Source organism: Doryrhamphus excisus, linkage group LG14 (genome assembly GCF_037039965.1).
Source record: "Doryrhamphus excisus strain RoL-2023G ecotype Guam linkage group LG14, RoL_Dexc_Guam_v1.1, whole genome shotgun sequence".
Lineage (NCBI taxonomy): Eukaryota > Metazoa > Chordata > Actinopteri > Syngnathiformes > Syngnathidae > Doryrhamphus > Doryrhamphus excisus.
The window spans coordinates 4177788-4194217 of NC_136370.1; the positions used below are offsets into that span (position 1 = coordinate 4177788).

The following is a 16430-nucleotide window of genomic DNA, read 5'->3' on the forward strand; positions in this document are numbered from 1 at the left end:
AAAGCATGAACTTGTGTGTTTTCAAAGGGGGAGGGTTTTTCCCCCCATCCACTTTTTACTATTATGTGTGTAAGGACTGTGCAACACTAGCATATTTGTGTCATGCTCAGCCTATTAACTGAAGGATAACAAAAAAATTACAAAATGATTGTCCAAAGTCTGCACAGGCCATTTGCAGCCCAGGAATCATATGATCAGCATGTAAAAATGTTTTTAAAGAAAACGTTATAACAAAGCTTTGCCTTTGTAGGTAAATTTAAAGTATTTTTCTTTTGGTAAATTAAAAATGAAAGTGGCCCTCCGCATACTTAAATTTTTTTCTAAGCAGCCCTCCTGTGGTTATTGTGACTGAAAAGACAAGATCGTGCGTAACAATTGGGTGAAAGGTTGTCTCTGCAAGGTGGCTGAGTTCTCAGAGATCAGTTGAGAAGCACTGTCATCCAGTAGTAGAGAGGAGGGAGGTGTTCAGGCCCCGGCTGACCAGTAGGATCAGGGAGGGAGGAGCTGGCTTTCCCTGCTGCCCCCACCGTGGAAAGAGTTTCAGCTCCCACGTCACAGCGGATTGACAAGATAGTTGTCTGAGCTGCCGGCATTGTTTTAAGATGTGTAGTGAAGCTGGCTGTACACATATGGCGTGCTCATCTCTCTAGGGTTTGGTCACAGGTGGTGTGACCCATCCTTCACATCACAGAAAGCTTCATAACTAGGCTCTAGGGACACATTATAGATAGAACATCACTCAAAGCCTGGGAATAATAAAATCAAGGTGCAGATGACCTGAAATATACACATTCTGCCTAAACATTCAACTAAATTGAAGCTATGATCTGACAGGTTAGTAAAGCAATTTTAATTGGAAAACATAAGCACAAAAAATAAGCATTGGTATAAAAAGAGTTGTCTAGAAAAATTGTGCTGTTTTTGTTTTCTATTGTGACTGTTCTAGGTCAAAAATTAACATTTATACTGCTTGTCGATCAGCTGCTGCGGTCTCAGTGTTAGTGAGATCACCTTAAGGCAACTTGACTGGAGTCTAAATAGGAAAGCTCCCTACGGTGAAAGTCTAAACTATCAGCCATTCAATTGCAATACAATATACATCAAGTAGTGAAGGTTTCTTTTAGGCACGGCACTGGCAAAAACTTGGGTCTCAGATTAGTGTTTGGTTCACAGCAGGGCCCCGCTGACGTGAGTAGGTATCTCTAGACTTGGCAGAGATTATAGCAGGTCATAGGTTTCTCCAGGATGTTGTCCCCGTCCACCTCAAATACAAAGTCGCAGCGGTGTGCCATCAGGGGCGCATCAGACAATGTCACGCTCTGGTTTCCCACCGAGATCACTGTGTCTCTCTGGTGAAAAGATGCAGATTTTAGAAGTAGAACCCAAACATGAGCCCAGATCCATATGTCAAAAACAATCCAGAACCCTGACTATTCCCTAGAATACTTACTTTAAGCACCTAAACCCCAACCCCCAGAAGTTTGAACCAAGACTTGACGGAGCCCAATAACTCCTTCCCTAAGCACAAAACCACCTTCCTTAAACTGAATCCTCACCACAACCCTAACTCTTTATTCAAGCTTGTACCCTGACCCAAACACACAAGTACCCAGAGTGAGAGCCCCAACTTCACCCCAAAAATGCCATACCAGCAACCCTCACCTAAACCCTAAAGCTTTGACTCAGGACCTTCCCCCAACCTTGACCTGAGCATCTGAGCACCTTCTCCGAACTGAGACCTCCATCCCTTTTAATGCCAAATCATTCCCTCAACTTCAAAAGTCTTACCCATGACCTGACTAAGCACTAGAACTCCTTACCCAAGTACAAAAACATCCCAAGACTCCAAATCCACGACAGTCACTTTAACCTAGAACTCTTACCTCAAGCCCCAAACCTTGACCCAAGCACAGAACTACCTTCCTCCAGGACCGTGAAACTCACCTATGCCAATTTTAGTCAATTTTTCAACTTCAAACGCCAAACATTGATTCAAACTTGGAGCCAAAACCCTCAACTAACCCAAGAGCACTGAGCTCAAACCCAGAGACTAGACTTCTCGCTCAGAACTCCATTCTCAGTGTGACAACCCTGACTTAACCTAACTTAAGAGCCATGACATAGTAGAAGGTAGACAAACTCAGAATCCAAAACTCAAGCTTACCCTTTTGGATCCTCCTCCATTACTGACAACAGACGAAGCGCCAATGGTAGAAGCAGCCGCCCTCTCAAAGTCTTTTTTGCATACATGCGCCATGATACCGGCCGCTAAGGCATCGCCGAGGACATTGATCATGGTCCTGAAGCGATCGCTGGAAACCGAAACCAGACCAGACTTTAAAAAAGCAACCTCATAAGCTGTGTCTTCCAAAGTGCCTTGTCGTGTGTGGACTCACAGAACCCAATCAATGGCCACAATCAGGGAGATGTCAGCAGGCGGCAGGCCCACAGATGTCAGGACTATCACCATGGTCACCAGACCAGCTTGAGGTATGCCTGCTGCCCCGATGCTTGCTGCTGTGGCGGTTATGCTATGAACAAAGAAACCAGGATTTGAGAGATCTAAAAACACCAAACATGGATGTATGTCACTGGTATAGCCCTAGGTACCTAATGGTGACCAGCTGACCAAAGTCCAAGTCATACTCATTGACTTGAGCTATGAAGATGGCCGCCACCGCCTCGTACAAGGCTGTGCCATCCATGTTGATGGTTGCTCCGACGGGTAGAACGAAGCGAGCAATTTGCCGGTCCACTCCACAGTTCTCCAACAGACACTTCATGGTGATTGGCAGAGTGGCCGAGCTGAAAGATAAGAATTATGTCAGGAACCAACGGTGGGACCACTGTTCTCCTGGTTGGACCACTCACCTCGAAGAGGTGGCCAAGGCGATGACCAGAGCTTGCAGGAGGCCCCTGATGAAGGGGAAAGGGTTTTTGCGGGTGAAGAAGAAATAGAAGAGGGGCAGCAAGATGAGGCCGTGCACGAAGAGGCCGGACAGAACCGTGATGAAGTACATGCCCAGTTTCTCTCCCAAGTGGGCTGGGTCATGCATGTCCAGAATCTTCCCCGCCACCAAGAACACGATTCCAAAAGGGAAGTACCTGTGGGAGACAATGACCACAGGGTTGCAATGTTCCTGCAGCTTGAGTCGCTCAATTTGACCCCCCCCCCAAAAAAGAAAAAAATCTATTTGTTTCCTATTGTTGTAGGACACATTAATCGGAATGCAAATGTGAAAGCGCATTATATACAGTGCAACCCGTTTATGTCAACACCCCTCTGACTAGGTGGGACAAACTGGCTGGGTCTGACTAGGTAGGACAGTCTTAGCCATCAGGTCATACTCAGTGAGTAGATTGGACCAACTGACCGGGTAGGACAGCCTTAGTCCTCCAGTTATATTCAGTGACTAGGTGGGACAAACTGACTGGGTGTGACTAGATAGGACAACCTTAGCCATCAGGTTATTTTCAGTGACTAGGTGGGATAAACTGGGTCTGACCAGGTAGGGCAGCCATAGTCATCAGGCCATACTCAATGAGTACAAGGGACAAACTGACTGGGTAGGACAGCCTTAGTCATTAGATTATATTCAGTGACTAGGTGGGACAAACTGACTGGGCGTGACTAGGCAGGACAGCCTTAGTCATCATGTCATACATACATGATGAGTAGGTGGGACAAATTGACTGGGTAGGACAGCCTTAGTCATCAGGTTATATTCAGTGACTAGTAGGGATAAACTGGGTCTGACTAGGTAGGACAGCCTTAGTCCTCGGTTTATATTTAGTGACTAGGTGGGACTGTTCCAAATGTTAAAATGCCAGCACTGTTAATGAAGAGCTCCAATAGCTGCGGCTTGACCCTGGAACAGATGAATGGAAAGTCCAAGCTTTTTAAAAGGATTCTCCATGAAAGTACACATCGTTTTTCCTTCCTGGCAGAGACACTTCATGTGCCGCTGAGCTGCTGTGTGACGTTTATCTTTAGAAGTAATCTGGCTGTGGTTTATTTTTCACTGCTGTGTGTGTGTCCTTGCATGAGAGTGTGACCTCACCACATGGCTGCGTTAATGATCTTCATGACGCACTCGTTTATGCACTGGCACACGTTGACCAGCGGGGCTCCTCGCTCTCCCATCTTCCCCAGCAGCAGACCTGAGGACACGCAGGAAAGGTCATGCCCCCTGTCATTTAGCCCATCAACTCCTTCTCGTCCTCACCCATGGCAGCTGAGAAGATGACTATCCCCAGGACGTTCATGCCCTTGCTGGTACTGGGAACGATTTTGTAGTTGATTTCAGGTGCCGGGGTGATCTCCAGGAAGACCGGGTGGCCCAGGCGAGGGTTGTGGTAGTCAGGCATGACATACACGTAGTTAGCCTGTGACTCTTTGATGTTGGAGTTCTGCACGATGGGCACCAGGTCTGTTCGATACTGTAGTCGAACAAGAAGCTCACTGGAGTGAGATATTTTTAACTGCAGGTTGATGAACAAGACTCAGACATTATCTGCTCACCTGCTGAAAGGTTGCTTCGATGAGATTGGAAGGGATCATGTTCCTGTAAAACACAATAAAGCTCAAATTCTTTGTCACATTAATGCAAGGCTCTGCTACACCTTCAAAAGTTTACCAAATGCCTAATACACATTAGTCAGACATGAAAACTCATACACTGTTTACATTGGTCAAAGATCCTCTCTGTAACAACTCTTTATTGCAAAAACCTTAGTCAAAGGTCCTCTTTATGACAAAGATTCTCTATATGTGACAGAGCACTCCGCTCTCAAAGATCCTCTATATGTGAAAGGAGTTTTGTGTTGTCAAAGATCTTCTACATGTGACAGGAACACTGCTGTTTTTAAGGTCCTACTGTTAAAAATGTGTCAAAGAGCCTCTATAGGACAAGAATGCTCTGCAGAAGCATGCTGATGTTTTTAAGACCTACTATAAAAGTGCAACTCAAAGATCCACTATATATGACAGGAGCGCTGTGCTAGTTTTAAAGACCTACTACAAAATTGCTAGTGGAAGAGCCTCTACATGTGACAGGAATGCTCTCCTCAAAAAGATCCTCTATATATGACAGGAGCGCCCTGCTGTTCAGAACCCATTACAAAAACCCCATTCAAAGATCCTCAAAATGAGAATGCTTTGCACCTATGGAAAAAAAACACATGTCAAAGATCCTTTACATGTGTGACATGAGCACTTAAAGATCCGTTATATGTGACAGGAGTGCTCTACTTCTTTTAAGCACTTTGGCACAACAAAGTAATAATAATAATAATAATACATTTTATTTGTATAGCGCTTTTCAAGATACTCAAAGACACTTTACAAAAGAATGAAGTTGAATAAAACAAGTAAACAGAATAAAAGACACACCAAAATACAACATTCATTGGTTAATACATGAGTAAAAACATGAGTACAGTTAAAACATGAGTAAAAGCGGGGCGGGGCACAGCAGTCAGATATAAAAAGTTAGACATTAAAAACAGATTTAAAGAGGTGGGTTTTGAGTTGTTTTTTAAAGGTGGGAAGGTCAGGGCAAGCACGGAGTGAATGGGGCAAAGAGTTCCAGAGGGTGGGGCCATCGATGGAGAAGGCTCTGTCTCCCCAGGTTCGGAGCTTGGTCTTACAGGGGAGTGCCAGGAGGTTTGAGTCTGAGGAGCGAAGGGGACGCGGGGGATTATGTGGATTGAGGAGGTCTGTGAGATATGGGGGGGTCAGATCATGGAGGGCTTTGTAGGTGATGAGAAGAATTTTGAAGTGAATGCGTTGGGGGACGGGAAGCCAGTGGAGGTTTTGGAGGACAGGGGTAATGTGTTCTCGGGAGCGGGTGGAGGTGAGGAGGCGGGCAGCGGCGTTGTGAATATATTGTAGTTTGTTGAGGGTTTTGGATGGTGTACCGTAGAGAATGCTGTTGCAGTAGTCGATTCTAGAGGTGATGAATGCATGGATCAGGGATTCAGCGGCAGAGAATGTAAGTGATGGACGGAGTCGGGCTATGTTCTTAAGATGGAAGAATGCAGTCCGGGTTAACTGTTTGATGTGGGGTTCAAATGAAAGGGTGGGGTCCAGGAGGATACCAAGGTTGTGGATGAGCGGGGATGGAGTGAGGGTGGCGCTGTCAAATTGAAGATGGAAATTATGGGTGGGCGCTGTGGTGTTTTTGGGACCGATGATGATAATGTCTGTTTTGTCACTATTAAGTTTAAGAAAATGTTGTTCCATCCAAGTTTTTATATCAGCTAAGCAGTTGGTGAGGGTGGAGTAGATGTTGGAGGTGATGGAGGTGGTAGAAATGTATAATTGAATATCATCGGCGTAGCTGTGGAAATTGAGGCCATGTCGACGGATGATATTGCCAAGTGGAAGGATGTAGAGGATGAAGAGAAGAGGACCAAGCACCGAACCTTGGGGAACACCTTGAGGTAAAGGGGCTATGGAGGAGGAGCAGCTATTTATGTGCACAAACTGTTGACGATTGGTGAGGTATGATTGGAGCCAGGACAGAGCAGAATCGGTGATATTGAGGCTGGTTTAGTAGTCAAAGATCCTCTATATGATAAGAGTGCTCTGCTGTTTTTCAGCATCTACATATTGCAAACACACGAGGCAAAGATCCTCTCTATGTGACAAGAGCGTTCTGGTGTTTTCAAGAAACCATCTCTGTCCTGGCTGTACAATATGGCTAACCTAATGATAATAATAATGTTTGAACAACATTATGTTAATGGTAATGATGTGGTTAAAATGCAGCGATGTGAGAGGAGGCGAGGTACTTGCAAAGATCCAAACAGCATCATAATGCGACAGGACGTCAGTGATGGCGAACGCATGAAGACATGCTGACCTTTGGCTCGCAGGGACGGACACGCAGCCAAAGGCCGGTCGCAGCGCCAATTGAATAACCAGATTAAGACGGAGGAGTTTATTAGTGGAGCTCTTCCATGAATGGGGCTGCACTAAGCCAGCGCGCACACAAACACACAAGCCACTGTCGAGAAAGTGCAGGATTAACAGATCACCAATAAGTGGCTTCCTATTCTTAGACATTACACTGCAACTATTTTACTTCTAAGAACCAAGCGTCATTTTGTGCCATTTCAATTGGGGGAGTTTCAAGCCACTTTTGGCTGTTTTGAAGGAAGATATGTGACATTTGTCATGGGATATCGAACAATAAAACAATAAAATCATCATCTTTGTTCCGTCAAGTAGAAGTAAATTGACACATTTGTCCCTTTTAACAAAATGCCTCATCTTTGATCACACGTTTTGCTTCATGACCAAAAATGTCCCACTCTGAACTACTGAAAATACTATGTTTGATTACAATTTTTTTCTTAACTTAATGCTGAAATGGGAAAGCACAAAAAACAACATCTCAACATTTCTCCTCAAGACAAAAAAATGACCTATTGAAATCTGTAGGAAATGCCATTTATGATCACACTTCACACTGAAACTAAAATGGCAAAGCTACACAAAAAGTGTTCTTTGTGACAAAAAACGTCCCACTGTAAACTGATGAAAATGCTATTTGTGATACTACAGTTTGAACTTAAAGCTAAAATGGTAAAACTACAACACCTTTGGTCCTCGTGACAAAAAATGTCGAATTGAAAACCACTGGAAATACAGTTTTTGATCATCCTTTCATATTACCATGAACCTAAAGTGGCTAAACTATACAAGAAGCAACACATTTGATCTTTGATTTGATCTCACCCTCCAGGCGTAGGACACTCCACTATTATTCTTATTCATTCATTCATTTTCTACCGCTTATCCTCACGAGGTTCGCGCGGGTGCTGGAGCCGATCCCAGCTGTCTTTGGGCGAGAGGCGGGGTACACCCTGGACTGGTGGCCAGCCAATCACAGGGCACATATAGACAAACAACCATTCACACTCACATTCATACCTATGGACAATTTGGAGTGGCCAATTAACCTAGCATGTTTTTGGAATGTGGGAGGAAACTGGAGTACCCGGAGAAAACCCATGCGTGCACGGGGAGAACATGCAAACTCCACACAAATGGCAGAGGGTGGAATTGAACTGTGAGCTGTGAGGCCTGCGCGCTAACCACTCGTCAGCCATGCAGCTTATTATTCCTATTTTTATTTATTATTCTTATCTAGAAAAACAAGCAATAGTGTATATCCAGGCTAGTCAAAAATTACATATTTACAGTGCATCCGGAAAGTATTCACAGCGCTTCACTTTTTCTACATTTTGTCATGTTACAGCCTCATTCCAAACTGAATTAAATTAATCTCTTACCTCAAAATTCTACACAAAATACTCCATTATGACAATGTGAAAAAAGGTTTTTTTGACATGTTTTGAATTTATTAAAAATAGAAAACAAAAAAATCACATTTACATAAGTATTCACAGCCTTTGCCATGAAGCTCAAAATTGAGCTCAGGTGCATCTTTTTTCCACTGATCATCCTTGAGATCTTTCTACAGCTTAATTGGAGTCCACCTGCAGTAAATTCAGTTGATTGGACATGATTTGGAAATATAATAACTGTCTATATAAGGTCCCACAGTTGACTGTGCATGTCAGAGCACAAACACCAAGCATGAAGTCAAAAGAACTGTCTGTAGACCTGCGAGACAGGATTGTCTTGAGGCACAAATCTGGGGAAGGATACAGAAACATTTCTGCTGCTTTGAAGGTCCCAATGAGCACAGTGGCCTCCATTATTCGTAAATGGAAGACGTTTGGAACCACCAGGACTCTTCCTAGAGCTGGCCGGCCTTCTAAACTGAGTGATCGGGGAAGAAGGGCCTTAGTCAGGGAGTGGCCAGACGAAAGCCACTCCTTAGTAAAAGGAACATGGCAGCCCGTCTGGAATTTGCCAAAAAGCACCTGAATGACTCTCAGACCATGAGAAACAAAATTCTCTGGTCTGATGGCTTTCGTCTGGCCACTCTACCATACAGGCCTGATTGGTGGATTGCTGCAGAGATGGTTGTCCTTCTGGAAGGCTCTCCTCTCTCCACAGAGGAACGCTGGAGCTCTGACAGAGTGACCATCGGGGCCTTGGTCACCTCCCTGACTAAGGCCCTTCTTCCCCGATCGCTCAGTTTAGAAGGCCGGCCAGCTCTAGGAAGAGTCCTGGTGGTTCCAAACGTCTTCCATTTACGAATAATGGAGGCCACTGTGCTCATTGGGACCTTCAAAGCAGCAGAATTTTTTCTGTATCCTTCCCCAGATTTGTGCCTCAAGACAATCCTGTCTCGCAGGTCTACAGACAGTTCTTTTGACTTCATGCTTGGTGTTTGTGCTCTGACATGCACAGTCAACTGTGGGACCTTATATAGACAGTTATTATATTTCCAAATCATGTCCAATCAACTGAAAGATCTCAAGGATGATCAGTGGAAAAAAGATGCACCTGAGCTCAATTTTGAGCTTTATGGCAAAGGCTGTGAATACTTATGTAAATGTGATTTTTTTTTCTATTTTTAATAAATTCAAAAAAAGTAAAAAAAAAAAAACTTTTTCACATTGTCATAATGGAGTATTTTGTGTAGAATTTTGAGGTAAGAGATGAATTTAATACAGTTTGGAATGAGGCTGTAACATGACAAAATGTAGAAAAAGTGAAGCGCTGTGAATACTTTCCGGATGCACTGTATGTGACGGCAGCCTTGTGCCTTTGTTAAGGACCAATTGCAAAAAGATGCTAGCCAAGGATCCTCTATATAAAAGGAGCCTTTTGCTGTTTTACTACTGTATTAGGACTATGTCTTATGTCAGTCCAATGTCAGTCAACTATTCAACTGACGAATGACATTTTTTTTCGGTTTGTGGAGCACAAAGGATTGTGAACACTGGCAAAAAATGTAAAAGAAGCCGAGCCGTTCTCACAATCTATGGTGCTGTAGCCATGTCAACCAAAGACATTTTACCTGATGAGGTCCAGAAGAGCATCAGCCGAAGTCATAACAGGACCCGTGCTCATGTGGTGGCCGTCCTTCTCGGAGCCTGTACCCGGGTGGATGATAAGGACAAGCACGATGCCGACGATGACGGCGATGAAGGTTGTCCACAGGTAGTAGGTGATGGTCAGGACGCCCAGACGACCGCTGGCTTTCGTGTCCATGGCTGCCAAACCGGACATAAGACTGAAGTGCGAATGAGGGAGGCGCAAGGTTAGCAATTAGGTTTGGAAGTTGGATGATTTGAAGACATGCAGGTAAGAGCATTATGTACCTGGATGTGATGAGAGGCAGAATCAGCATTTTTAACATCCTCATCAGCAGTTCCCCAGGGAAGGAGAAGTAGATCTTGGCCTGTGCAAGGGAGAAATATCAGAAAATGAAACTGATGTTTGATGGAAAAGTGGATACATTTCAATAAGGCAGAAAAAAGACAAGACAAGTTAATTCTTAAATGTTGGTTTCCTCAACACCATCGCCCTTGTGTTGTACAATCCATCCTACCAAGCCTCTGCCCACACTGCCTTCCATTCATCCACCTGTCTGTCCCTTGGCTCTACACTACCACCTTTCCATCCACTTGTCCTTCCATCCAGTCCAGCCATCCAACACCCATCTGTCCGTTCAGCTATCCATTCACCAACTGAGCCCACTCCTTCATCGGTTCGTCTGTCCAGTGATCCTTGGTGTCTTGGGGCATTTATCCATCCTTTTACCCCTCCATTATTTAACCTGTCAGTCTGTCTATTTACTCTATTCCAATTGTTTGTCAGTAGACGCATCTATTGTCCATCAGTCTCAATCATTAATCTGTCCAGTAATCAATCTGGCCCTCTGGTTGCCTAAACATCCATCCATCCTTTAGTTCTGTGATTCTGTGGGACCCTCCAACACCCCTCAATGACAAAAATGACGGGAATTTTCGAACTCAACCTTCTCAAATATGAGAACATGTGAGCTTTATGGTGCACTCTTTTCCAGAAGATATCTGGAGCTGTGTGTTGGACAGAAGGAAAGGCCCCAACTCAATGTCTTTCCTTTCCAGCTCAAGCTTGGCAAAGTCATGGAAATTTAACCCACCTTGTATTCCAGTAGCGAGAGAATAGCACAGAACAAGGAGAACAAAAAGGAAATTAAATTTTCTTCTGTTTGCCCTGGAAAAGATGGAAAAATGGCTCCATGATCCACTCATGGATCGAGAATCACTGCGTTAGTTCTAACATCCAACCTGTCAGTCAGCCCAACCATCCATGTCTTCATCCGGTTGTCCAGCCATTCATCTGTGCAATGATCCACCAAGTCCTCCATTCAGCTATACCTCTCGCCATCCGTCTATCAGCCAACATTGCCATCTCTCCATCCTTTCTGTCCTTTTGTCAATCCACCGAGCCATCCTTCTGTTACTTCTGTCGAAAGATCCTTACCAACCTCTACTACCACTGATCCATGCATACTATACTGCCTCCCATCCATGTTTCCCCATTTTTTAGTCCATCCATGGACCACTCATCAATCCATGCCTCTGACCATAGTGCCACTCATCCATGCTCCTTTCCATTCATCTGTTCATACATCTGATCATCTAACCATCTATCTGCCCGTCCAGTGCTCACTGTAGTCGTTTATCCGCCCATTTATGCATCTTTCTGCCGTTCCGTCTATCGAATGAACTATTCTCCCTTCACACTAGTCTTTCCAACTACGCAGCTGAATGTCCTTTCATCCACCCAGTCATCCTTTGGTTGAACAATCCATAAATCTAATCTCTTGACAGCCACCTTTTAAACTATACTCAATCTGTCCGTCACTCCAACCATCAACCATCCATGAGCCTATACTTCCCTTTGTCCCTCCCTTCATCTGGCACTCCAACCATTCATCACTCCCATGTCATACATCCAGCCATCCGTTCATCTGTCCAACTGTCAACTGGTCCATCCATCCATCCTTACCTGTGTAGACAGGTTAAATGACCTCAGGAGGAATCCGAGCGTGCAGCCCGTCACCACCGCAAACACAGAGAGCGTCAGTAGGCCGTTTCTCTTGCAGTAGTCGTTCACAAATGCTCTGATCTTCATCGGCATCATGTTGGCCAACATTTTCTTACACCACTCCATCCCGACTCACCAGGGACCCCGCCCTCTGCGTTCCCCTGAGCGAGAGCCGCCGTCCAGTAGAGTCGACAAGAAGGACCACAGTTGCCGTTGGTTGCCTGTTCTCACCTTTGATGTGCTCATTCAGTCTCAGGACAGCAAGTGTTCTCGCTGGCTCATTACAGGTAAAGTGTTCCCTCCTGGGATTATCCCCATTCCATGCCAAGAGAGACTCCGTCCTTTGCCGCTGCACAGGCTTAAGAGGGCTAAAGACCAATTCCATTCATAGCTCATTAGAGAGTTCAATCACCCCAACCTTCAATCCTCTCCATTCACAAAGAGATCGGCCAGGTTGTTGACGTCTGTGAGCTCTTACACCAACTGCTTTGACTTAAATGTACCCGGAGGCTTTTGTCAATGTACTATATGTACTATAGACTCTAGGAGTGTAAGGGGGCGGCATCGACACATTTCAGTACATACCTCGGTTTTAAGATTGTGATTCAGTTCATTTGAGGAAGCAGAACTGCTTAGCTTGTGTGTAAACATCTAAAATGTTTTTTAAGATAAACTGCAAACTGCCAGCAGGTAAAACATTTAAATAAAATCATTCATCATGGGCCATTCATTCATCGCATGACGCCTCTCTCTGCAATCCCCATTATCCCCATAGCATGTCTTATTAGGTCTTCCTATGTCACTTTGCCTTCCCTGACCCGGCAACTAAACCTAAACTGGCCTCAGTAGACAGTGCCCGCCCACGTCATTGCTGACCAATCCAATAACATGTAATCCTAGGAACAATGCATGTGACACAAGTCCGCTTTTATGACTTGGAACCCGGAACAACATTTTGAACCCAGTTCCCCCCGCCCCACCACCACCACCAAGGTGCCTGTAGTCCTGCTTGTTGGTATCTGTGTGTGTGTGTGTATGTATACTGACGGACGTGAATGACATTTGTGGTGCCTCCTCAGGGTTGCGGTTAAAATGGCCAGTTAGTTACTAAGGCATGTTTTTCCAATCAAATATCATGGTGATCCAGCAACAAAAAAAAACTAATTACAGTGGCCGTTTTAAAGGCTGTGTGACAAATTTAAGCTCAAGCTCACTTATGGGATTTAACAACAGTGCCAAACTGTGGTGTATTTGTCAGAAAGGTAATATCATAGGGGTGCATGTTTTGACAAATTTACATCCATTTGTGTGAAGCTGCTCAGGAGTGACCGTGCACAAACACATTCATAGTGTCTGGATTTTTTGTCATTTTTTTTAGAAAAAGACAATATTATGAGCTTTTGCTGTGAAAACGATCATTTTTAAATGTCGATAAATTACTTCTCATCCCCACTGTTCAGTTTCACTTTGACTGTGCACAGACAGAGGCTGACAGTTTGAAAATTCGAGGGTGTCGTCAGTGTGTTGGACTTGTACAGATTGGTGCTGGTTCTGCTTGGTGATCTTTGTTCAGTGGACCAGTCATCCTCATTCTCCACTTTCACTTCACTCAAACCAAAGGAGGTTTTTGTTTGGCTCTCAATCACCGTGTATACCTTCCACTGCCATGAGCACCGAAACAGTAGTAATCAGCGACATCTTCTGCCTGAACACCACTGATAGTCAGAGTGTAGTCAGAGCCAGATCGTGTGCCACTGAATCGAGATGGTGTTCCAGAGAAGCGGGATGATGCCTGGTAGATCAGAGGTTTGGGAGGCTGTCCAGGTTTCACTTGGTACCAACTGAGATCATCATCAATGTTTGAACTCCCTGTGGCGCCGATGGTCACCGTCCCACCAAGAGTGACAGACTTGACTTTGTCTGTCTGGGTCAGAAAATCATTGGCGGAAGTTCCTGAAAGGAGACGTTGATGATGAGATGCTTTTCCTTTAGGGAGCACTTGAAAGAGTCTTTGTCTCACCTTGAATCAGCAGAGCCGCCTGGACGAGCAGAAGCACTGGTGCAGGCCACATCCTGATGCACTTTTCCAGCCCAGTGTGTGAAAAGAGTCCAGGCTTATGAAGACGTGGCAGTGCGGCCAAGCGGACCGCTTATGCAAATGAGCTGCGAGTGCACCTGTCTTTGTGAAAGTGAGAGGGAGGCATGGGCAGATGTGGCATGGTGTCACCTGCCATTCTTATGTTTTTTGAACTTTTTGAAGCGTTGCAAATTTTGGAACTGGAGCATGAAGCAAGGTCAGTCAGCTGTGACGCAAAGCCTCCTCTCTTAAAAAAATGATCTCTCTGGTACGGCCAGGTTTTTGTACGACCACCTCATGACCTTGCATCACTGTGGTGGAGTTTCGGTGGAGGGACCAAAGTCGTCATCGGCTGTGAGTACCAGACACTTTTATTTCTCAGCCAAGCGTTGTTGTCAACTTCCTTGTTATGTGATTATTGTGTATTTCATGTTGTAACAGTAATGCTCATGATTTGATTGGTTTCTGACATGCTGGACAAAGTTACATAAAGTAAGTGCTCAACACGTCCGAAGTAGGAAGAAGCAGAGGGCATTTAATCCTAGTCCTTCTACATGTCTTGGCAAATATTGATATTTTTTTCACTTTCTGTGTTTAAATGTTTTTTTAAGCCGAAAAAGTATCAAAATAATAACATGAATCAGTAATTATAAAATAATATGAGGCCATAGAAAATAAATGAATGCATTTCATCTATTTATAAAAAATACAGTATATGTGTGAGCCAGGGGTGACCAACTATGTACAGTCGATATAAAGAAGAAAACAGCCAGCGTGTAAGCTTTGTGTTGTTAGATTTTTTTTTGCTTTTTTGTCTTCCCCATTTTTTTAGTAATTGTATTTTCAAAAGAAAGAATAAACTGAGGTCGAGAGCCACATCGCTTCTGCTCAGGTACGGCTTCACACAAAAGGGTGAAAATGTGTCAAGTCATGCACCCCTACTGTGTTGCTTGTGCTAATATTTTTCAACCAAATACACCTCAAGATGGTGCTGTTAAGAATCCCCATTAGGAGGATTGACTTAAAATGTCTCACACAGATCAACAAAACACCCACTGTAGCGTTGGGGTGCTTAGTTGAATCACTGCTAAATTTGGTACGCACCTTTAGGGGACTGACAAGCACTTGTTTGGTAAAATATGACCGCCATCAAAAGAAAATTGTCCATATTTTTTGGGTGTTAAATGTTAAAATGTTAAATATTGCGTCTCATAAGCTTTTGCATGATTCTTTTTGGGGTGCGTTTAGTTCCTTTTGAGAATTACACAATCATATTTGACCCCACCCATGTTGTAAAACGATGACTCGAGTGATTTAAGTCTTTCCTTACTTGTGTCGCAGGAGGTGTTGTCATGTCGATTGACAGGTCTAAAACATGAGCTATATGACATTGAAAGTGTCTGTGTTAACATGTCCACACCCTTCTGCCCCCCCCCAACACAGCGGGTGAGGTGCGGCCCCCCACGCTGACCATCTTCCCCCCCTCCAAGGAGCAGCTGCAGACTGGCAGTGCCACGGCGGTGTGCGTGGCCAGCGGAGGCTTCCCCTCGGACTGGAAACTGGGCTGGAAGGTGGGGGGCAGCAGCAGCACCTCGGGGGTGTCACACAGCTCGGAGGAGGCCACTAGCGACGGCCGCTACAGCTGGACCAGCACCTTGAGCCTCACCGCCGACCGGTGGAGCACGGCCGGCTCGGTGGTCTGCGAGGCCACCATGCAGGGGCAGAACCCCGTCACCCAGACCCTGACGGACCCAGGCCGCTGCTCGGAGTAGAACCTGCGACGCCGATTGTTGTTTTGATTGCGCTTCTGTTTCCTGTTTCTTCCTGTTTGATGCTGGAGAACTTGATGGAGAACATTTAAGCATTGTTCAATAAAATGTGGACTATCATGACGAGTCAGCGTCTTTTTCTCCAGGAAGCAAATCTGCTTTCTCAAGTACGACCCGCTCACACCTCACCATGAGGATTAGAACCTCATCCAACTCTAGTTTGCACTCATATGAATGAATAATAATATATTTCATTATACATTACTTGACATTTGAAGCTCATCTCAAAATGCTTTCAAAATTGTCCTCAACATTCAGTTGAAAAATGATAAAAATGTGTAAAATATAACATTACAAATCACAAAAGTCAGAAAGGGGTCCAAAAATATCAAACCAAATGATACAAGCTCATTTTCAAAGTGTGAGGTGGGCCGCCCATGCGGTCTTCAGTCGCCAACAGCTTAAGAAACATAAAGAAAAGCAAACCCGCTAAGCTAACTTCAGTTATGTTTAAAGGGTAAAGTACAGGTGTATGTCAATAAAGTACAATATCTTTGAAAAGATCATTTATTTTAAATAGTGGAGCTCTTCTATTCTACAGATTAACACACAGAGTGAC

General features: G+C 44.5%; 1 protein-coding gene and 1 gene segment (V, D, J or C); one reads left to right on the plus strand and one right to left on the minus strand.

Moving 5' to 3' along the window:
* Positions 1–831: 831 nt before the first annotated feature.
* Positions 832–12365, minus strand: slc1a8b (solute carrier family 1 member 8b). 2 transcript variants are annotated; one of them, XM_058090916.2, is made up of 11 exons: positions 12102–12365; positions 10249–10328; positions 9945–10160; positions 4523–4565; positions 4227–4440; positions 4062–4161; positions 2872–3105; positions 2611–2805; positions 2397–2531; positions 2165–2312; positions 832–1349 (listed from the first exon to the last, which is right to left on the minus strand). In XM_058090916.2, exons 1-11 carry the CDS (start codon positions 12348–12350, stop codon positions 1203–1205), a joined length of 1761 nt encoding a protein of 586 aa, XP_057946899.2. In that variant the 5' UTR covers positions 12351–12365; the 3' UTR covers positions 832–1202. The 2 variants fall into 2 exon arrangements, with proteins under 2 accessions (XP_057946899.2, XP_057946900.2); XM_058090917.2 differs by having other exon boundaries at positions 11927–12246.
* A 1884-nt stretch (positions 12366–14249) lies between these two features.
* Positions 14250–15935, plus strand: LOC131140696 (Ig kappa-b4 chain C region-like). The segment is given in 3 exon segments: positions 14250–14270; positions 14321–14396; positions 15486–15935. Coding segments are annotated over 3 exon segments (426 nt in total).
* Positions 15936–16430: the final 495 nt, after the last annotated feature.

Coding starts and splice junctions, on each gene's coding strand:
- slc1a8b (XM_058090916.2), bottom strand. CDS start 12,350: ATGGAATTGGTCTTTAGCCCTCTTAAGCCTGTGCAGCGGCAAAGGACG. Junction 4,162..4,226: donor CATCTTCTCAGCTGCCATGG/GTGAGGACGAGA, acceptor GCGTGTCCTCAG/GTCTGCTGCTGGGGAAGATG. Junction 3,106..4,061: donor ATCATTAACGCAGCCATGTG/GTGAGGTCACAC, acceptor TGTCTCCCACAG/GTACTTCCCTTTTGGAATCG.